At 24.0% G+C, this 22,270-nt stretch overlaps 11 protein-coding genes across 11 annotated transcripts; 6 read left to right on the top strand and 5 right to left on the bottom strand.

Annotated features, from left to right (window-relative positions):
- Positions 1–2: 2 nt before the first annotated feature.
- DICPUDRAFT_99311 (uncharacterized protein) lies at positions 3–820 on the bottom strand (the record flags this gene model as incomplete). The annotated part of the gene is made up of 1 exon (XM_003292300.1): positions 3–820. The coding sequence occupies one exon, from the start codon at positions 818–820 to the stop codon at positions 35–37; it is 786 nt and encodes a 261-aa protein (XP_003292348.1). The 3' UTR covers positions 3–34.
- Positions 821–1,344: 524 nt separating this feature from the next.
- Positions 1,345–2,314, bottom strand: DICPUDRAFT_82956 (uncharacterized protein; the record flags this gene model as incomplete). Its single annotated transcript, XM_003292301.1, has 3 exons — positions 1,345–1,760; positions 1,844–2,015; positions 2,108–2,314. 3 exons carry the CDS (start codon positions 2,312–2,314, stop codon positions 1,345–1,347), a joined length of 795 nt encoding a protein of 264 aa, XP_003292349.1.
- Positions 2,315–3,369: 1,055 nt separating this feature from the next.
- Positions 3,370–4,605, top strand: DICPUDRAFT_157044 (uncharacterized protein; the record flags this gene model as incomplete). Its single annotated transcript, XM_003292290.1, has 1 exon — positions 3,370–4,605. The coding sequence occupies one exon, from the start codon at positions 3,370–3,372 to the stop codon at positions 4,603–4,605; it is 1,236 nt and encodes a 411-aa protein (XP_003292338.1).
- An 806-nt stretch (positions 4,606–5,411) lies between these two features.
- Positions 5,412–6,685, top strand: DICPUDRAFT_57886 (uncharacterized protein; the record flags this gene model as incomplete). Its single annotated transcript, XM_003292291.1, has 2 exons — positions 5,412–5,476; positions 5,708–6,685. The coding sequence occupies 2 exons, from the start codon at positions 5,412–5,414 to the stop codon at positions 6,654–6,656; spliced, it is 1,014 nt and encodes a 337-aa protein (XP_003292339.1). The 3' UTR covers positions 6,657–6,685.
- A 1,518-nt stretch (positions 6,686–8,203) lies between these two features.
- DICPUDRAFT_89777 (uncharacterized protein) lies at positions 8,204–9,825 on the top strand (the record flags this gene model as incomplete). The annotated part of the gene is made up of 2 exons (XM_003292292.1): positions 8,204–8,288; positions 8,375–9,825. 2 exons carry the CDS (start codon positions 8,204–8,206, stop codon positions 9,823–9,825), a joined length of 1,536 nt encoding a protein of 511 aa, XP_003292340.1.
- A 234-nt stretch (positions 9,826–10,059) lies between these two features.
- On the bottom strand, positions 10,060–10,528 carry DICPUDRAFT_157047 (uncharacterized protein; the record flags this gene model as incomplete). The annotated part of the gene is made up of 2 exons (XM_003292302.1): positions 10,060–10,258; positions 10,350–10,528. The coding sequence occupies 2 exons, from the start codon at positions 10,526–10,528 to the stop codon at positions 10,060–10,062; spliced, it is 378 nt and encodes a 125-aa protein (XP_003292350.1).
- Positions 10,529–10,977: 449 nt separating this feature from the next.
- On the bottom strand, positions 10,978–11,653 carry DICPUDRAFT_50372 (ribosomal protein L17). Its single transcript, XM_003292303.1, has 2 exons — positions 11,563–11,653; positions 10,978–11,433 (listed from the first exon to the last, which is right to left on the bottom strand). The coding sequence occupies exons 1-2, from the start codon at positions 11,647–11,649 to the stop codon at positions 11,005–11,007; spliced, it is 516 nt and encodes a 171-aa protein (XP_003292351.1). The 5' UTR covers positions 11,650–11,653; the 3' UTR covers positions 10,978–11,004.
- Positions 11,654–12,479: 826 nt separating this feature from the next.
- Positions 12,480–13,221, top strand: DICPUDRAFT_82962 (uncharacterized protein; the record flags this gene model as incomplete). Its single annotated transcript, XM_003292293.1, has 2 exons — positions 12,480–12,527; positions 12,598–13,221. 2 exons carry the CDS (start codon positions 12,480–12,482, stop codon positions 13,219–13,221), a joined length of 672 nt encoding a protein of 223 aa, XP_003292341.1.
- Positions 13,222–13,418: 197 nt separating this feature from the next.
- On the top strand, positions 13,419–14,268 carry DICPUDRAFT_157051 (uncharacterized protein; the record flags this gene model as incomplete). Its single annotated transcript, XM_003292294.1, has 2 exons — positions 13,419–14,078; positions 14,182–14,268. 2 exons carry the CDS (start codon positions 13,419–13,421, stop codon positions 14,266–14,268), a joined length of 747 nt encoding a protein of 248 aa, XP_003292342.1.
- Positions 14,269–14,615: 347 nt separating this feature from the next.
- Positions 14,616–16,947, bottom strand: ABCF1 (non-transporter ABC protein AbcF1; the record flags this gene model as incomplete). The annotated part of the gene is made up of 3 exons (XM_003292304.1): positions 14,616–14,629; positions 14,709–16,519; positions 16,649–16,947. 3 exons carry the CDS (start codon positions 16,945–16,947, stop codon positions 14,616–14,618), a joined length of 2,124 nt encoding a protein of 707 aa, XP_003292352.1.
- A 777-nt stretch (positions 16,948–17,724) lies between these two features.
- On the top strand, positions 17,725–21,201 carry DICPUDRAFT_99316 (uncharacterized protein; the record flags this gene model as incomplete). The annotated part of the gene is made up of 6 exons (XM_003292295.1): positions 17,725–17,749; positions 17,917–18,095; positions 18,273–18,499; positions 18,583–18,863; positions 18,945–19,200; positions 19,280–21,201. 6 exons carry the CDS (start codon positions 17,725–17,727, stop codon positions 21,147–21,149), a joined length of 2,838 nt encoding a protein of 945 aa, XP_003292343.1. The 3' UTR covers positions 21,150–21,201.
- Positions 21,202–22,270: the final 1,069 nt, after the last annotated feature.

Below are 22,270 nucleotides of genomic sequence, written 5' to 3' on the forward strand. Positions count from 1 at the left end.
ATTTTCTTTGATATTACCCTCATTATTATTGCTATCATAATCGATATGATTTCCCATTCATTACAGCTTTTTCATTGGAACCGCCAATTGGTTCATAGATAGTGGTTTCTTTATTTATTTGGTTTTCACATTCTTTTTCACCAATTTCTTGTTCCACTTTACTATTATTTAGTTCTTTTAAATTTATTGAGTCTATTTTTTCCTCTTTTTCTTTTTCTTTTTCTTGTTCTTGTTCTTGTTCTTGTTCTTGCTCTTGTTCTTGTTCTTGTTCTTGTTCTATTATTTCTTTTTCCATTATTTCTATTATTTCTTTTTCTTGTTCTTGCACTTGTTCTATTATTTCTTGTTCTTGTTCTTGCTCTTGTTCTATTATTTCTTCTTCCTCTTCTTCTTCTTCTTCTTCTTCTTCTTCCTCTTCCTTCTCTTCATTTTCTTGGTCATGAGTTTCGTTGAAATTAATTTCTTTATCATCAATATCACCCATACTACTAATTTCATCTATACTAAGGTTCTCTATATTTTCTATTAAATCTTCATTACTGATACTATGACTTTTGTAAATTCTATTTTCATTATCACCAACATCTATTCTATCATTATTGTTTTCTAAATTATTATAATCTATAATATTGGCATTATTATTATTATTATTATTATTATTATTATTATTATTTTCTATATTATTATTATTTTCTATATTATTATTGTTATTATATATTGAACCAACTTCACCAGGGAATTGAGAATTTAAAATCTCTGATAATTTTTCTTCCTCCTCCAGTTGGTCATCAAAAATTAAAATTTTATTATTATTATTCATTTCATTTCATTAATGAAAATTTAAATTAAAAAATAAAAAAAATAATTATAAAAAGAAAAAAATAAAAAGAAAAAAAAAAAATTAAAAATAAAAAAAAAAAAAAAAAAAAAAAAAAAAAAAAAAAGTAAAAAAAAATTAAAAAATTTTTTTTTTTAAAAAAATAAAATAAATAAAACTAGACAAAGAAAAATCCAAAATTTTAATATTAAATTTTGCTTTTATCTTTATTTTATCTTTAAAAAATTTAAAATTAAAATTTTAGAGATTAAAGTTTAAGTTTTAAAATTACACACACTTTTTTTTTTAAAAAATAGATATTAATCAGATAATTGGATTTTTATTTTTTTGATTTAAATTTATTATTTATTGTAGGTATTGAAAAATTAATCTGAACACAAAAGTGTTTTCTTTTTTTTTTTTTATTTTTTTTTTAAAAAACAATGATTATTATTGTTTAATTTGAAAATGGTGATAATTTAAAAAATCAATTTGATTGATTAAATATTTAATTTGATAGAGTTATTTTAAGCTCTGTTTATAAGTTTGGAGTATTTGTAGTTGCTTGAATGGTGGTGTTCAGTGTGATGGCTTTGTTTTCTGTAGTTTGATGCACAGAGAGTGAGAATAGAGGAAACTAAAGCAAGAACTGAAGCTACAATACCTGCACCCCAAGTCCAAGTTGGACCCCAGGTCATTTTACCTTCACCAATATATGGAATATCAACAGATTTTGAACCATAGAAACTATCGCACCAGAGATTTTCACAAAATTGTGCTTCACTTGAATCGATACTTTGGCTTGATGATGAATCGTGGTCCCATTTAAAGTGGAATTTACCAGTAATAGCAATTAAAACAAGTGGACTTGCTAAATAAAATACAAATGGTACTAATGAAAAGATGAAAGCAAAGAATTTCATAGCACAATTTCTGCAAGAATCTATAGATATTTTTGAAAATAAAAAAATAAATTAGAATATATTACAATGTTTTTTTTTATATATTAAACTTAATATAACTTACCGTGACAAGACATAATAAAAGTGAATAATAAAGTAATAACACTACCAATGAAACCGATGGCTAAAGTGGCTAAACTAACATTCATATAGAAGCTTGTTTTGGCCATACTTTGACTTGGTAAAATGAATGGAAGACATTCAGTTCCTGGAGTATCACTATATGAGAATGTGGTCTAATTTTTTTTTTTATTTTTTTTTTTTTTTAAAAATTAAATTAATAATTTAATAACTAATATATACTATAAAAACATTGCATAGTACTTACAGCATTGGAATAAATTGGGGTTGCAATGTTACATTTGTAAGATCTATATTTTAATTGAACAATAGATGAGGCTGTAAGACCATCAATAGGAGTATCAGCAACACCTTTTAATTGATAAATTGGTAAAAAGAATGAAGAAAATGCAACAATAATACAAATAAATTGTATAATAATGCCAACAATTAAAGCGGGACTTTTTCTACCCATTCTGTTCTATTTGATATATATATATGTTTAATGATGTAAACAAAAAAAATTAAAAAATTAAAAAATAAAAAAATAAAAAAAAAACCTTTAAAATTTTTTTAAAAAAACACAAAAAAAAAATAAAAAAATAAATAAAAAAAAAAAAGTTAAAATTAAATTCCGAGGGAAAGTTGAAATATCTTAATAGTTTTGTTTATTTCTAAAAAAATAAGTAATTGTTTTTTTTTCAAGTTGAACGTTAAATACAATTATTTATACTTATTATTTTATTATTATATACTTTATTTCTTTTCTATATAATATTTGGGTAAAATAAGAATGTATTAAAGTAATAGAAATGCAGATATTTTCCTCACACAAGCAAACTTTAGGACAATGAAAAAATCAATAATACAAATATAAGAAATTTCTGTATTTTATAGCTCTTACAATTTTAAGAGAATTTAGTTCAAAAACTGATTAATGAAGAAAAAAATTATATAAATCTGCACTATTGAATATATTTTAGCTTTCTAACTGGGATTTGTGTATAAAGATAATACTCTTTATTTATTAAAAACTAATAAACTATAATTATTCAAGTTTAATTTTATTTAATTAATCATAAGTGTTGTATGTATATTTATGTTGATAATAAAAAAAAAAGAACAAAAAAATTTATATTTAGATCACTTTTTTTTTTTTTTGATCTAAAAAATATTTATTTATTTCGTTAAAGGTTATTTTTAATTTAAAATTTAAAAATATAACTTTTTTTTTTGACCACGTCGTATGAAAAATTTTTAAAAAATTAAAACATTCATAACCCGAGGTTATAATTAAATTATTTTTTTTTAAATTATTTTTTCCCCAAAATAATGTGAACTTTTTTATTTTTTTTTTTTTTTGAGAATAAAAAATAAAATATAAATAGAGAATCAAAATTATTTTTTATTCTTGCATATACACAAAATAAATAAATAAATAATCAAATAAAAAAAAATAAAAATAAAAAAAATATATATATTATATAAAGTTATAATTATTTAATTGGTTTAACAAAATAAAAATTAAAAATGGAAAGTAATTTTTCGTTTGATTTTAATAATTTATTAAATAAAATTCAAGCTAAACCAGCTCGTATATTCGGACATATGATAATAACAATGGTTCTAACCACTATCCCAGAATACACTTTTTTCTTTTCAAACTATTCGAAATATGATATCACTGGCTGTAAATTATCCAATGACACCTCATCTGATTATTCATTGAATAATTGCTTTGGGGGAGATGCTAAAGATTTAACTTTAACAAACTGCTTAAATGAAAGATATAATACCAACTCCAACTATTCACTCGAATTTAATGTCCCTTTATCAGGTTCCAATAAGGATCGTTTTAGCTCTACCATTTTGGCATTTTCAATACTTATCTATTTTGGTATTATGGGTTTATTACAAGTAGCTCTATACTTTCAATATCAAAAAAGAAAAAGAATTCAAGATATTTTGGCAGGATCATTAGTTTTCGTTGAAGGCAACATCAAGTATGAAAAAAGATTTGGTTTATATTTTATATGTATGACTGGAGTCTACTTGGCAATGAAAATATCATGGATCGTATACAGATCTTCAATATACAGCTCAATTGATTGTAATGGTGTCAAATTTGATTTTAAATTACATCAAGGAATTTCAACATCTATTGGTATAATCTTTCAAACTATTATATCTTGTTTAATTTTACCTGGTATTTATGTTTTTACAAGCACAAATTATCTCGGTGATATCGATATGAAGAAAATTGTTCATAATCTTTCATATGACTCTTTAAAACAATTTAAAGTATTAACAGTTTTAGATGTCGATAGATATAGACAAGTTACAAAAATGACATTTGCAACAAGATATCCAAAAGATACAACTCTTCAAAAAATTCTTCGTTACAATACTTTTTCTTTTTGGAAAAGTAGTACTAGTGAAATCATTGAAATTATTTTAACACACAAACAAAACTACCCTGAAGACTTTAAAACAATGCTTTTAAAAGAAATAAATATATCGATAAATGATAACAATAATATAAATAATAATAATAATAATAATAATAATAATAATAATAATAATAATAATAACAATAATATAAATAATAATAACAATAACAATATGAATAATGATAATAGTTTAAGAAATAGCAGCCATAGTAGCTTAACCAGTAGTAATAATAGCCTTAGAAATAGTGGAATAATCCTTCATTCTTTAAATAAGAGCTCTAATGATATGGATGAAAAACTGGTAGATACAAATTAATTTCAATAACAAATAAAAAATAGTAAAATAAAAATTTTATAAAATAAAATAAAAAAATAAAAATAAAAATAAAAACTATAATGTTTATTTTTTATAATAATCTATTTTATTAATACATTGTTTTTATTACTTTTAAAAATGGTTATTGATGATATTCCGAAGGTGATTTTAAACTAATGTAATTTGAAAATTCCTTTTATTTGTAAAACTATATACTGTAATTTTTTGTTATGTGAAAAGAAAACCCTTTGGAATGGATCAAATCTGGTGTAATTTCATATAAATAAAAATAAAATGGAATGTCAATAATAAAAATAGAAAGAAAATAATTATTACAATGCACAAAATTTCGTGTATTGTGAAATTGTTTCTTATATTTTTAGGTTATAAAATAAATATGATCATTAATAGATTAAAAACTAATACCAGGTGCCAATGCAGAAAAGTATTTTGATTTTTAGTTTATTTTATTTTTCGAAAAAAATAAAAATAAAATTTAAGCAGATATTTGTAAATCAAATGGAATTTTTGGATTATAACCTCACAAAAAATAAAATTTTAAAAAAAAAAAAATAAAAATAAAATTTTTTTTTTTTTTTAAAACCCCAACCATTTTTTTATTTTTATTTTTCAGATGTCAAAAAAAAAATAGAAAAAAATAAAATAAAAAATAAAATAGTAAAAATAAAAAAAAAAAAAAAAACAGTTAAATGTGTTATTAAACAAAATTATTAAACAAAATTAATAAATAAAATTAATAAATAAAATTAATATATTTATATTTATATTGAAATAAAATAATAAAAATGAATGATCAATTTACATTCGATTTTAATAACTTACTTAAAGCTTGTCAACCTAAGCCAATAAGGTAAAATTAAAAGAATAAAAACAAATAAACAATAAAAAAACCCATTATTATTTATAGAGTTTGATGATTTATTGGATTGGACTGACAGATAGATAGATAGATAGATCGATAGATAGATATATAGATATGATAAAGATAAAAAGGATAAATAAAAAAAAAAGATTAAATAAAAGATAAAAATAGTTTTTTAAAAAAAACTAATAAAAGTTTTAATTTTATTTTAAAATAAAGGATTTGGTTACAAATTTTAATATCTTTAGCAATTTTTTCAGTTGCAGAAATTACATTTTTTTCAAATTTTAGAAATATGGTGGTTGTAGAATGTTCATTAGCAAATAGCAACACAACATCAATGTCATTAGATAATTGTTTTGCCAATAATCACGAAATCACCACATGTATCAATAGTCAATATAACACTGGTTCAAATTACTCATTAGACTTTTCAATTTCATTACTTGGTTTAAAGGGTGATAAGTACAGTCCACTCATTTTAGGGTTTGTAATTGTAGTATATTTAATGTTTATGTTAGTTTTCCAAGTTTGCCACTATTTCTCATTTAATAAGCGTAAGAGAATTCAAGACATTCTTTCAGAGGCTAGAATTTTCATTGATGGAAAGAAAAAATATGAAGGAAAACTAACCATCTATTTCCTTTGTGTTGGCGCCGTTTATGTCGCCATAAAAGTTATATGGATCTCCTACAGAGACAATCAATATAGCAACATAGAGTGCAATTCACAAACCTTTAAAGTCCAATTTGCAACCACCGTCTCCTCCTCAGTAGGCACCCTAATTCAAAGTTCAATGGGTTTAATTATTATGCCCCTAATTTACATAGGCTCATGGATCAACTATTTATCGGATATAGACTTAAAAAATATTTTAACCCATCTCTCAAACGACTCCACCAAGCAATTTAAATCCATTAGAATATTTAGCGTAATCAAGTACAACAGTTTAATTGATAAAGCAATTGATGAAAAGTACGCAAAAGAACCATTCTACAGTAGATTTTTTAGGAAAAACACTTTTACCTTTAAAAAGACCTCCACAACTGAAATCTCTCAAATATTACTTGACTATCAAAAAACTAATCCACATGAATTTGAACCAGTACAATACAATGAACCAAAAATTTCAATTAAAAGTGAAGAAAATCAAAAACTTATTAACTAAATAACACCTAGTTTATAAATTACAAATATAAAAAAAAAAAAAAAAAATCCCAACTTTTGGATATAATGATTTAAATAATAATTTAAATTATTATTATCCATTTATTTTTGCTTTTTTTTTTATTTTACTATCCAACCATATAAACTTAATAAAATTATAATACAAATAATTATTTATTTTTTTATTGTATTTTCCAATAATCATTTATTTTTTGTTTTTTTTTTTTGTTTTTTTTTTTTTTTGTTTTGTTTTCTTTGGGGTATAAACAATGCAGTTACTTGTAAAATATTGATGCTTTATGTTTTTGTTTTTTTACTTTATTAAAAACTAAGTTTAAAAATTCGATCAAAGATCTTTGTAAATTTTCTAAAGGAAATGTTTTTTTTTTTTTTTTTTGTTTATTATTTAAATTATATTTATTTAATTTTTTTTTATTTTTTTGTTTATTATTATTTTATTATTTTATTATTTTATTATTTTTTTTATTTTATTTTATTTTATTTTATTTTATTTATTTATTTATTTATTATTTTGAACAATAAATGTTTTTTTTTTTTATATAAATAAATAATAAAAATTTTATTTTTATTTTTTTTATCAAATAGATAAATGTTAAATAATGACTATCTATATCTTGCACTAGTATATTTTTTACTTTTATTTTGTTTTTTTCTGTTTTATTTTTTATTTTTTTTGATATATTATTTTTTAATATATATCCTTTAGTCCAATAAAAAAAAAAAAAAAAACCCCCATAAAAAAAAATCAATAAGAGGGTGTGTTTTTGTGGGAAATTTATATATATATGTTTATAAAACTTTGTTTTTAAAACTACACAAAATAAAAAAAAAAAAAAAAAGTTTATTAAAATAATATTTATAGTTAATAAAATATATTTAGTTTATTAATTTTTTTTTTCGAAACTAGAAACCCATCAAACCCTATTTTATGTTCAAAAGTTGACTGTGGGATCCAATAATGGAAGAAAGCAATAGCCTGGAAAACTTTTATTTACCACAAGAAATGCATCAAACAATTGGCCGCTTTTTAACACAAACCTTTTTCCCAATAAAAACACAATTTAGATTAGTTGTTTAACGCTACATTTCTAAAAATAAAAAAAAATGGAATTAAATTGGTATAATTTTTTTAAAATAAAACATATATTATAATCGGATCATATTATATTTTTTGATGGTTTTTTTTTGTTTTTTTTGATTAACTATAAGTTATCAGAATGATAATTATGAATGATTTATAGTTTTTTTTTAAAAAATATATTTATAAAAATAATTTTTTTTTTTTTTTTTTAAATTTTTTTTTTTTTTTCAAATAAAAAAATCAATGGTATGTTTTTTTTTTTTTATTTTTGTATTTTTTTACTTTTTTTATTTTTTTATTTTTTGTTTCCTTATACCAAATAAGCCTGTGATGGTTTGACATCTCATTAAATTTAATATTAAAACAATCAATAATAATAACCATATTTAACAAATACACTTATTTGGAATACAGTGTATTAACAAATAATAACCTATAGTATTATTATGGTATATCTAACTAAAGATGAAAGGTCACAAATTGGAGCATCATTAGCGGCCTATATACAAAGAAAAAAATTTACAAAAATTGGTAAGATATCGATATTGTTTCATTCAATAAACATAATATTAGGTCAAATAAATTAACAAAATCATAATAATAATAATAAATTATAGTTAAATTGGAAATTAAAAGAAGAGATATTTCAAAAGAAATTTGGTCAACTGAAAAATATTATAATGAACAACTTTGTACAGTTATAGAATTATTTTTTAAACCATTGATGGAAATTTCAAAGAAACCAATCGAACAATGGACAATTAAAGAAGCAGATATTCATTCAATTTTTTCACATATCGAAAATATATATGGACTCAGTAATATATTATTTGAAAAGATAGACCCAAGATTACAAAACTATTCACCCTCACAGGGTATGGGCGATATATTTTGCAGCCTCAGTCCTTTTTTTAAGTGTTACAAACAATATTCGGAAAACTATTCAAATTCGATAGAGACATTAAAGAACGTTAGGGCAAATTCACCACAGTTAAACAATTGGCTAAAAGCCCGTGAAAAAGATATACGATGCAAATCATTAGACTTACCATCACTACTAATTGCACCCATTCAAAGAGTACCACGTTATATATTATTATTAGAGGCACTATACAACGCCACCCAACCAACCCATCACGATAAAGAGAAATGTTTATTGGCAGCAAATCAATTAAAAAATGTAGCACAGGTTGTAAATGATGGTATTAGTGAGGACCAAAATAGAAAGAAACTCATTCAACTTCAAAGTATATTTGATCATCATATGAAGTTCTTGGGACCACTTTCATACCCCAATCTAGTCGAAGCTCATAGGAAACTAATCAAAGAGGGTAAACTACTTAAAAAATCACTTAGAGACAATGGATTACAATCAAGAATGGTTTACCTTTGCAACGATATATTAATTACAGTTAGTTCAATTTCACTTCCTATTGGGCAACACGGTGCCATCTCAAAAGTCGATAAAATTATACCCCTAGTCTCGGCAATGACAATCTTTAATTCGGATGACAACACCTCCTTTTATTTAGTTAGTCCCATTAAAACACATTTATTTGTTTGTGAAAGCCAACAAGTTAGATCCCAATGGTTATCAGAAATTCAAAATGCTATAGTTTTATTAATTGAATCATCGCCCAAAATAAAAGCTCAAAGATCTGAATGGACATTAGAATATGATCAAGGTAAATGGAAAGCTGTATCTTCCCAACCAATAAATGAAAATATAAATGTTCAAAGTAGTTTTGAAACATTATCAATAAATAGTAAAAAAAATAAAAACCATAGTAATAATGATTTAAATAGTAATAATAATAATAATGATGAAACTATTCATCCAAACCTTCTAAGCAAAAGTCCAGATAATTTTAAATATGGTTCAATAGAAGAATGGAGACATGGTGTACCTAAGGTTTCAACCTCAAAGATATCAAATTCATTTTTAAGATCCTCTTCATCAAACTCACCTTTTACCTCCCAAACCAATTTAATAGGCAATCATACCCTAAGTAATAATAATTCAAATGAAACAAATAGTGAAAGTGAAAGTGAAGAGTATGCACTTTAATAAGCAACAACAATGCCAATATTTAATTTACTTTGTAACAATAATAATAATAATATTAAAACAACACCATAATAAATAATTAATGTAAAAAAAAAAAAAGAATTATTTATTAAATTTAATCTTTGTAAAATAAATAAAACTTCTAATCTTATTTATTTTATTTTTAATTTTATTATTATTATTATTATTATTATTATTATTATTATTATTATTATTATTATTATTTATTTGTTTTTATTCTTCCTCTTCTTCTTCATTGCTTTGATTTCCTAAATCGATTTCGAATGATCTTTCCGGTGTTATCATTATTATATTTAAAATACTTAAGAAATTTAACAATTCATCTGGATTTGCTTTACTGATTAAAATATTTGTGCATGATCCACCTGCCAATTTTAATTCTATAGTGCATTTGCCATCTGAAACATAATCACTGGTTTTTTAAAATAAATAATAAAAAAAAACCACAGTTAATATCGATGATATATTGAAAACGAAATACTACTAGTATTGCAACACCATACCTATAAATTTTTGATAAAGACTCTTCTAATTTAAATGAAGTAACACCTTTTTTACCTTCTTTACCAATAGCTAAACATATTTGTGATTGTTGGTTTCTGTATAAACTGATACCTTGGGTACTTGCTCTAGTAGTTTTTTGAAATAAATAATTTACATTTGTATTACATTTAATGTACATTTTATATATGTTATATTTGGATTTATTGTAAAAATATAAAAGAAATGAAAATTATTAAAAAAAAATAAAATAAAAAAAATTAAAAAAAAAATTTTAAAAAAAAAAGCGGTAACTGTTTATTGATATAATCAATTATTACTTTTTTTTTTTTTTTTGATTTTAGCTCAATAAATAAAAATAAACAATAAATTGTAAACAATATATTAAAATCTGCAAATCTCATAATTTTTATAAATATCAATAAAATGGAGAATTATGACATATGTAATTTTTCCTTTTTTTTTTCCATATAAATTTTATTTTTTTAATTGTTTGTGATATCTGTATTATTTAAAAAATCCATTATCCTTTAAAAACCTGTTATTTTTTTTTTACATTTCTAAAATTACCTAATAATCTAAAATAAATTGAAAAATAAAAATTTGTGGGGAAATAAAAAAAAAATATATTTTTTATAATATTATATTAAATTTTATTTAAGCGGTGGCAACAGCTTTTTCTTCAGCTGGTTTTGGGACGGCTTTTTCAACTTCAGTGAGGATGAATTCGACAGTTGATGGTGAGCACATGTATGGGTTGATTCTACCGTGAGCTCTGTAGGTTCTTCTACGTTGTTGTTGAGCACGTTGAACTTGAACGTGGGCGATTCTGAGTTTTTCAACATTTAAACCTTTAGCTTCAGCGTTGGCTTCAGCGTTTTGGAGTAATGATTGGAGGTGTTCAACAGATTTCTTTGGCCATCTACCTTGAGTGGTACCGAAAACTTTAGCTTGAGCAGTACGACCGACACCACCGTGGAATCTACGGAATGGAACACATTCTCTGTGGGCTAAAACGTTGGCTAAGTATGATTTAGCTCTGGTTAATAACATACCTTTAAGAACCATGGCAGCTTCACGGGTGTTCTATTAATTTTAATTATAATTAAATATTCTAATTAATATTTTGTCTATGAATGAATGCTTGTTTTAAATAAAATCCTCTTTATCCAATAATCAATCCACAATCCACATATCCATGTTGTTGATAATTACTTTGAAGTGAATTCTTAAATTGCTACCTCTGGTTTTAACAGATTTTTCTGGGTTTGATGGAGTTTTTGAGTAAACTGGCTTGGTCATTTTTCTATTGAAAAAGATAAATTAGTATTAATCCTGCTATTCATAGGTTTGTGATAGGTGGGGGGTGATGGATGAAAGTGATATGTAGTATGTATGAGATAGATGAGTGATATGAGTGATATGAGTAATATGAGTGATAGTGATATGAGTAATATGAGTGATATGTTAAAGTATCTGAAGATAGATGGTGGATATCAACTTATCCATTGAGGATAAGATGATTGATTTGGGATTAATGATAGAGATAAACACTAACAGATAAATATATATATAATGATATCCAATTACATACGAACACTAAAATTGTTAACTAACAGAAAAAAAGTCGAAAAAAAAAATTTTGCTGAGACCGCTGAGCCTTCATATAAAAATTTATGCATGAATTTTTAATTTTTTTAAAATTTTTTTTTTTTTAACGATACGTTTTGTCGCTTTTTTTTTTTTTTAATTTTATTTAATTTTTTCACAATTTATTTTAGTAAAAGTTGAAAATTTATATTTATTATTTTATATTGGCATATTTATTATTATTATGAAAAAAACTATTAAATTATTAATTTCGAAAATTTTTAATATATAAAAATAGTGATATTACAAAAACAAAAGAAAGAATATTTTTTTTTTTTTAAAAAAAGTTATCATAATAATACCCCCATCTATAAGATATTCATACCCCAAATATATATAATACCACATTTTTTCAAATATTTTTTTCTTACTTTTTTTTTTTTTTTTATTTTTAAATTTTTTAATTATTTAAAATTTAATTTATTTATCATATATTTATATCAAAAAAATATAGTTTTAAATAATTAGGAGATTTAAAAATAATGAAGAGGAAATGTTTACTTGTTTTTTTAGTTTTGTTAATTTCTAATGTAATATTTTTTTTTTTTTTTTATTATTATTTTAAAGAAATTATAATAAATTATTTTTTTAAATATACAGGTTATATTATGTAGTATGGAAAGTATTCAATATTCAGATACAGTTTTAGATAATGGTACAGAAAAAAAAGATTCGAAATTTAACAATTTAATTCAAAGTAATCATAGTGTTGTTAATGCAGATGATGATATCAATGACAGTAAAATTAAAAATAAAAATAACAATAAAGAACATAATATAGATAAAAATATAAAAAATATAAATGGCGATAACAATATCGACAATAATAACAGTAATAATGTAGAAAATAATATAGATAGTAATGCCGAAAATAATATAGACAATAATATTATTATGCCAAATAATTATAAATGTGACAATCTTTCAGAATTGGTTGAATCATGTTTTGAAACACACAGATTCAGTTTATGTAGCGACGAATTCGAACTGTACTATGGTTGTTGTTTAAATTTGGTTAAAATGATAGACAGAAGAGAATTACAAAAAAAATATTTTCAAGCTGCTAAGGTATTTATAGATGCAATGAAATCTACAAAAAGCAGATACGATCTTTATAAAATGTACATCCAATTAGATAGTTTTATATCCGAAATTTCAGTGGATTTAGAATTAACCGAATTTTCATTTTTTCATAAAAAACAATCGGTTAATATAAATAAATAGTTAATAAATTATAGATAAAATCAATTTAATTTCATTAATTTAATTAAATAAATAAATTAAAATTTAATTTTTTAAAATTTGTCTGTTGCATTTTATTTATTTTTTTTTTTAAATTTTTCAATTTTTTTTTAAAATTTTTTAAAATTTTTTTTTTTTTAAATTAAATTTAATAAAACAGATCTACAAAAACTAAAAATATGAGTGAAAATACAAAAGAATTAGATATTAATCCAGGAAATGGGGGTGAGACTACAGATAAAGATACTACAGATGGTGACAAGGAAATGGAGGATATAAATATAAGTGGAGATCAAAATTTAAATGATGACACAACAAACAAAGAAAAAGAAAAAGAAAAAGAAAAGGACAAGGACACAACAAATAAAGAAAAAGAGAAAGAAAAGGACAAGGACAAGGATAATGATAAAGAAAATGACAAAGAAAAGGATAAAGATAAGGAAAAAGATAAAGATAAAGATAAAGAAAAAGAAAAAGAGAAAGAAATAGCAAAGGAAAAAGAAAAAGAAAAAGAAAAAGAAGATAGTCGTGGTAGTAGCGCAACAAACAACACCACAACCACCACAACTACCAATCCAAATAAAAGAAAAACAAAGGCAGAGATTATAGTCGAAATTGAAGATTTGGTACAGGAAAAAAAATCAATCGAAAGTAAATTGTCATCACTGGAAAAACAAATCTATGCGTTAGAGGGCAGATATTTAGAAGATACACATCACATTGGTAATGTTATTAGAGGTTTTGACAGTTATATATCTGGTAGTGGTGCTCTAAAAAAATTAAGATGGAAAGAGTCTGATCGTCTTTTTTCGACATCTTCATCAACATATATAAATTCGGTAAGTTTAATTTATTTTTTGTAAAAAAAAAATCCAAAAAAAAAAAAAATAAAATCTAAAAATAGATATTAACATTGTTTTCATTTAATTTTGATCATCATAGATAAACGAATCTACACCCGAGTTGGTTATAAGTAAGAAAAAAGATAAAGGAAAATCATCAAGTGTTTCATCTAAAAAGAATGGTTAATAAATATATAAAAATTTAATATACACACATAAAACCAAGGTTTTTTTTTTTTATACAATTTTATTTTTATTTTACTAGTAATAATACATTTAATTAAAGTTATTTTATTTCAACGCCGAACAATTATTAAATAATTATTAAAAGATATTTTTTGTAATTGTGTTGCTGTTATTTTTTTTGTTGTTGAATTTTTTATGAATATTATATATCAATATCATTATTTTTAAATAAAAATAATTGATAAAAATTTTACATATTTTAATGATAAAAATGAATTATCATTTGAAATGGTTGTTTTTTTTAAAAAAAAAAAAAAAGAAAAAGAAATAAATAGTTTTTTTTTTTTTTTAAAGGTTCCAAACTAAAATTTTAAAAATAGAAAAAAGTTAATATATAATTGTATATTATATTATAGTATAATATAAATATGTTAAACTTACTTTGTTTTTTATAATCATCCCAATCACCATCAAAGTTTTTGACTTCTTTTGGTTCATTTTCTTCACCATCGAAATACCAAATTTCATCACAAACTAAAGAAATTAATCTTTCATCGTGAGAAACTAAAAGAATACCACCTTCAAATTCGTTAAGAGCTTGACAAAGAGCATCGACAGTATCGATATCCAAATGATTGGAAGGTTCATCGAGTAATAAAATATGTGGTTTGGTATAGGCAATTTGAGATAAAACGACACGAGATTTTTGACCACCAGATAATGTATTTACAGTACGTAAAGCAATATCACCAGAGAGACCGAATTTACCTAAATGTGAACGAGCAGTTTGTGGATTTGTACCTGGGTATTTGGTGAGGAAATTGTCTAATGGTGATTTGGAGAGATCTAATTGATCAACGAAATGTTGGGAGAAACGTGAGAATCTTAATTTACCATTACGAATGATTAAACCACTGGTTTCATTTAATTCACCACATAAGAGTTTTAAAAGAGTAGTTTTACCTGCACCATTGGCACCAACCAAAGCAACACGACTGCTCATATCGATACCAATATTAAGATTTTTGAATAAAAGTTTGTCTGGTGAATAGCCGAATGAAACATCTTGGAATTGAAGAATTGGTGGATTTAATGGTTCTGGCTCTAAGAATTGAAGTGTAACAGTTGGATCGTCTAAAACTTCACTGATATCTTCCATACGCTCTAATTGTTTAATACGTGATTGAGCCATTTTAGCACGCTTGGCGTTGTAACGGAAACGATCGATGAATGCTTGAATATGTTTCTTTTGTGATTGTTGAGCATCGAAAGCACGTTGTTGTGATTTAAGACGATCTGAACGAGTTCTTTCAAAGACACTGTAGTTACCTTTGTAGTAATCGATCTTTTTGTTATTTAAATGCATAATATCGGTACAAACAGCGTTGAGGAATTCACGTTGATGGGATACAATAACTAAAGTACGGCTCCAGTTTACCAAATAACTTTCTAACCATAAACAAGCGAATAAATCTAAATGATTGGTTGGTTCATCGAGTAATAAAACGTCTGGTTGAATGAAAAGGGCACGAGCTAAAGAAACTCTCATTCTCCAACCACCAGAAAAGTTTTTGGTTTCTGTTTGTTGCATTTCCTCTGTAAAACCTAAACCTGAAAGAATTGAACTTGCTCTTGCTTCGGCAGTATGGGCATCAATAACATTGAGTCTTTCGTAAATAGTTTGGATTCTGCTTGAAAGATTGAGTCTTTCGTTATCTGGGAGTGAATTGATACGTTTTTCTTCTTTTAAAAGACGATCTCTTTCTACATCGGCTTCCAATACACACTCAATAACTGTTGAATCATTACCAGAAACTTCTTGTTCGACGTGAAGAATTGAAAGATTATTATCAATACCAATTTCTCTGCTGGCAATGTGACGTAAGAGAGTGGTTTTACCTGTACCATTACGACCAATTAAACCATATTTACGACCATAGTTAAGACTGAGGTCAGAGTTGATGATTAAATCCATCTTGCCATATGAAAGATTGAATGATTCAACTTTAATATCTCTTGATTGATTGGTACCACGAATGGTTGAGGCCAACATGGTTTGTTGTTCTTTTAATGCATTTAATGCTGCTAAAGCGGCATTTTGTCTTAATTTCTTTCTTTCTTCTTTAGCTTGACGTTTTTCTTTTCTTTCATTATAACGTTTTTCATTTGCTTCTAATTGATCTTTGTTTACAATAGAAATACCCTCATCTGGTTTCATCCAACCAACTGCAGCATCAACTCTATCATCCAATCTGAATTTTTTTTTAAAATAAAAAGAAAATTTTATTTAGTAAATAATAATAATAATAATAATAGTAATAATTTAATTTTATTTATCAACGAGTTGCTAAATTATAAATTTTAATTGTATATTTGCTTACCTAATAAGACTAACTGGTCTTTCTAATTGAGTAATTGATTGTTTTTGTTTAATGGTGATTAATTTTTCATCGACTAAACCATCAATAAGTTTGGTAATGATTGAGTTTACTTGATCGCTATCATCAACGTAGGTATCCATTAATAATGGTGAAAGGATTTCAATGATTTCATCCATATCACTTGAAACACCGTCATCTTGGAAAACACCGACAATGTAGTCGATGATTGTATCATCAATTTCTTTAACCTTTTCACCTAAGGTATTTTCAATGACTGTTTTAATTTGCTTGCTTGCCATTTCTATTTTTATTATTATTTTTATTATTATTTAAAACCAAACTTTATAAAAATTTTATTTAAAAACTGAATGATATATATGTATAGTAAATAAATAAAGATATTTATTATTTATATATATATGTGTGTGTGGGTTATTATTATGAGTGCGGGAATGGGTGTGTGATTAAAATATCTTGTTCCCTAAAAATTAATATTGTTTAAACTATATAATTATATATAGAATAAAATGTTAATTTTTTTTGGCTATTATTTTTGTTTGATGATATCACTAAATATTGGTGGCTATATTTATATCAAATAATATTAAAAAAAATAAAAGAAACGAAAAAAAATTTGAAAAATTATTATTTTTTTTTTTTTAAATTATTTTTTTGAATTTTTTTTTAAATATTTTTTTTTTTAATTATTTTTAATTTTTTTTTTGGTCGCTATAAAGTTTTTTTTTTTGTAATAAGATTTTTTTATATTAAAAATCAGTGTATTTAATAATAATAATAATAATTTCATTACCTATAACAAGAATAAGAAACAAAATTTTATAATTTTTTTTTTTTTTTTTTTTTTCCTATAACCAAAAATAAAATAATAAATAAAATAAATTAAATTAAATTAAATTTAATAAAAAATAAAAAAATTTATATATCATATAAACAAACACGCACCCACATTATTGTATTTTTAACAAAATAATATTTTCTTATAGTTTTTACAAATAATTTAAATAATTATAATACTAGTATCAGGTAATTTATATATATATATAGCAGAAATATAAATGGCAGAGCCAGAAGTTGAAAAGAGTATATCATCATTTTTTAGTTTAAAATAAATAATAATTTTAAAATAGTAATATTATTAATAATATGATAAGTAATATTCATATTGTTGCATAATGTTATAATAATTAAATAATATAAATAAATAATAATTTAAATATGTTAATATTAACATAAATAAAATAAAATAGAATTTATTGAAGATAGTTTAGGTGTAGTTGGTGGTATATTTGGTGAACAGATTACTCATACAGTTTGGGTCGAAGCAAACAAATCACCAACATTAGCAGGTACAGGTTTTAATAAAAGATTAATTGTGGTCGGAAAATATAAATTAATTTCAATTAAAAAGGGTACTTTTGGTAAATCAGTAAGTTATTAAACGAAATCGATCACTTTATTTTTTAAAAAAAAAAAAAATTAAAAAAATTTGATAACTTTCGAATTTTTTTTTTTTTTTTTTTAATTGTTGGAATCTGTGCGCAATATCAGATTTTTTTTTCTTTATAAACAAATAACCAATATATTAATTTTTTTTTTATAATAGGTCGAGTTGGAATTTCATTTATATAATGTTTCAGAAATTTGTTCAGAGAGTGAAGATTCAATTTCAATTAAATATAACGGCGAAAATGGTGAACCATTGGGCGTTTCGATTAAAGGTCCATTAGAAAAACTTCAACATTTAGTTAGAGCGATTAGAACAAGTTATAGAAAAATTACTTGTGGTTTTTCTGAACAAACTGTTATGAAAATTAATTTACAAGAAAACAAGTTTGTATCACCGATATTATAAATTTATAATTTTAAAAATAATTATTAATATTTTTTTATTTTCACATTTATTTTTCTTTTAGAATGATCGAGTTTGAGGAGCCACTTATAATGTCAGCAGCACATGGTTTTACAGATACATATATCGCACATTCATATTTTTATAAAACTGTTAGCACATTAGATTTTGTTAGAATGATCGAGGCACTTTATTCAACAGATTGTAATGAATTAGATTTTTCACAATGCCCAGGTATCGACCCAGCATCAGAATTAAGTTTTAATTTATTCACAGCAATTATTAGTTTACGTCATAATACTTATTTTAAATCAATTAATTTATCATGTTTACCACATGCAAATAGTAATTATCATTATTTTTATTTACTACTATATTAAAACCAACATTTATTAATATTTTTTTTTTTTTTTAATATAATTAAAGTCACAAATGCAATTGGTATGGCATTAGAAACAAATAAATCAATTACAAAATTAAATTTATCAAATTTAAGAGTAGAACAATCATTCCAACCTTTAGCAAATGGTTTAATTAAAAATCCAAATAATTCAATTCAATCAATCGATCTTTCAAAAAATTCAATTCCATTCCCAGTTATGGCAACACTCTGTGATTGTTTTTCAAAATATTCACATGGTTTAGTTAGTTTAAATCTATCAAAATGTGAATTATTACCAAAGTAAGTTCAAATTTATATTTCAACTATTTTATAAAAGGATTATTATTATTAACACTATTATTTATTATAAAATTTATAGATCTATTGTTATTTTATTCCAATCATTTGAAAGAAATTTTGGTATGTCATTGGCAATCAAATATTTAAATTTATCACACAATAAATTTGGAGATTTAGGATCACAATCTATCGCAAGTTGGATGGCTAAAATTAAAGGTTATCATTCATTAGAGTGCTTAATTTTATCAAATTGCCAATTAAATTTCCAAATTATGGGTCCACCACTACGTGTAGTCGATGTTGCACATCTGGATTTATCAATGAATAAGATTGATAGAGCCTCATCCAAGTTATTAGGTAGCGAAGTATTTGATTCAGTTGCAGCACTTAAATATCTTAATTTCAGTGGTTGTGCATTCAATGCTGAATCACTTGAGGATATCTTTATATCATTCAATAGAAATAAAAAGATATGTAATTTCCAAATCAATCTCTCACACAACGCTTTGGGTGCTCGTGAAGCCACTATTCTTTCAAAATCTATCTCTGGTTGTCGTTACTTGGAAGCAATTGATCTCTCACATAATCGTCTTAATTGCCGTTCACTTATGGAGCTCTTGGGTGCCATTAAAAATATTGACCAATTCAATCTCCACGAATTGAATATGGGTAATAATTATTTTTCACAAGGTCCAGAAGGTGATCAATTTTGTACCCAATTGGCTTATTTAATCAACACTTTCCCAACTATTCGTACTATAAATATCTCTGGTGGTAGATATCCATTGGCTAAAAGTTTAACTCCATTACTCGAAGCTTTGGTCAACAACAAATCACTAAAAGAATTGGATATCTCTGATAATGGTTTGGGTGACACTATGGCTAGTATTATTGGTGAAATGTTAAGAAGTAATGCCACTATAATGTATTTAAATTTAGATAACAATCAATTTGGTCTCTCTGGTTGGGCCTCAATAGCACAGCCATTACTTTATGACATCAATAGAACTTTAAACCATTTAATTTTCCCAAAAACTTTAGCTTCAGCTTACACATCCACAATTATTCAAAACTTTACCTCTGCTCAATTATTTGGTTCTCTATCTAAAGATAAAAGAACTCAAATCATTCAATTGTTCCAAAAAATGCAAGATAAATTGGCTGAAAATAGATTTGAAACTTCTGTACTCGATTCAAGTAATATTTATGTTTCTGAATATGCCATTAAACAAACCTATGACGTTGTACTTCCAAATATAGCTTGTCCATTAGTTCCAGTACCAGAACACCTTTCATCTCTTCCACCACCACCATCACCACTTTCAGATATTAATAAAACATCAGCTACCTTATCCAGTAGTAATACTACACCAAGTAATACTAGTTCATCACCATTGAATGTAACACCACTATCTGCCACTACTATTGAAAAGAAAACCCATTCAAGAACCGATTCAAATTCTTCGACAACTTCAAATAGTGGTATTACAACATCAACATCAGCAACAACAACAGTAGCAGCAGCCACTACTAATAAACCAGCAGTTCAAAATATTACTAATAATAGTCATGTAATGAATTCCCCATTGACAGCAGCACCACCAAGAGCTTTAATAACTCAAACATCAGATTGGCAACCAGATGAGTCATCTGAGGCTGATATTTACGAATCAAGTAACACTAATAGTTATGTAGCTTATAGTTCAGAAGATGATGAAAGCGATTACACACAAAATTCAGAATATGAATCTTCTTCGAATGAAAGAAAAAAACCAATTAGAAAATCAAAACCCAAATCCAAACCAAATATAATAAAATCTTCTTTTAAATCTGTACCAACTCAACAACATCAACAACAGCAACAACAACAACCAGAACAACCAGAACAATTACAAACACAACCTCTACAAGAGCAATTTCAATCAGATTCTCAAACCGAAGTGTTATAAAGTTAAAAATATAATTATTAAAAAAATTTAAATAAATAAAAATTTTAAACCCAAAGAATTTCCTTGGAATTCCTTTATATATTTACTGATTTTTAAATTAGTTTTTTGAGTTTTAAGTAAGTCGAATTTTTGTTATTGTAGCCATTCAAAATTTTGAATGATCAGAGCAAAGGTACAACTGTATTTAATTTTTGTTTTTTAATTTTTGAACATATTTTAATTTGGTTTTTTTATTTTTTGGCCAAATTTTTTTGTATGTTTTATCAAATATCATTAAATGGCGCATGTGGTCTAGTGGTATGATGCATCCCTGCCACGGATGCGAACTGGGTTCGATTCCCAGCATGCGCAAATTTTAATAAATAGGTTATCTTCCTTGTGATTAATGGTTTTTATAAATTGTATTTAAGATTATAGCTCCGTTTACATTCCGAATCACACACGAATTGACGTTACCGTGCCCAACTTGTATGCAGTGTGGTAAAACTCATATAAGCATTAAACACATACCAAACACAATAAACTGATGACTTAATATATCATTAAGAATCATCTTCACTTTAAAAAAAAAAAAAAAAAAAAAAAAAAAAAAAAAAAAGTTTACATTACAACCATTACAACATTCCTTTCTTCCTTCAGATTTTTATCGGGATGGTTAGTACCTCTTTGTAATCAGCAATGATAATTGTCTATAAACACTTGTTATAATCCATATCTAATTCTATATTATGGTTATTTACACTATATCTATATAAAGTTGATAATTGTTTATTATTATTTATGTCTTTTGAATGATGAGTTATTTACATTATAATAAAGGTTATCGATTATTATTATTATTATTATTATTATTATTATTATTATTATTATTATTATTATTATTATTATTATTATTATTATTATGATTAAGATTATTATTTTTATTTATATTTTATCATTAATATTATTATTTAAATTTATATTATAATGTTTTTAAACTGAAAAATTAAGAATTAATATTGAATATCAGTATTCATTTTTATTCACATATAATATTATTTTTATAAAATATGCACTTTATAATTACCTTTAAAGTACATACACCCTAATGAATGATGAATGGCCTGAAAAAAACAATTTAA

The sequence above is a fragment of the Dictyostelium purpureum genome, assembly GCF_000190715.1.
Source record: "Dictyostelium purpureum unplaced genomic scaffold DICPUscaffold_336, whole genome shotgun sequence".
Classification (NCBI taxonomy): domain Eukaryota; phylum Evosea; class Eumycetozoa; order Dictyosteliales; family Dictyosteliaceae; genus Dictyostelium; species Dictyostelium purpureum.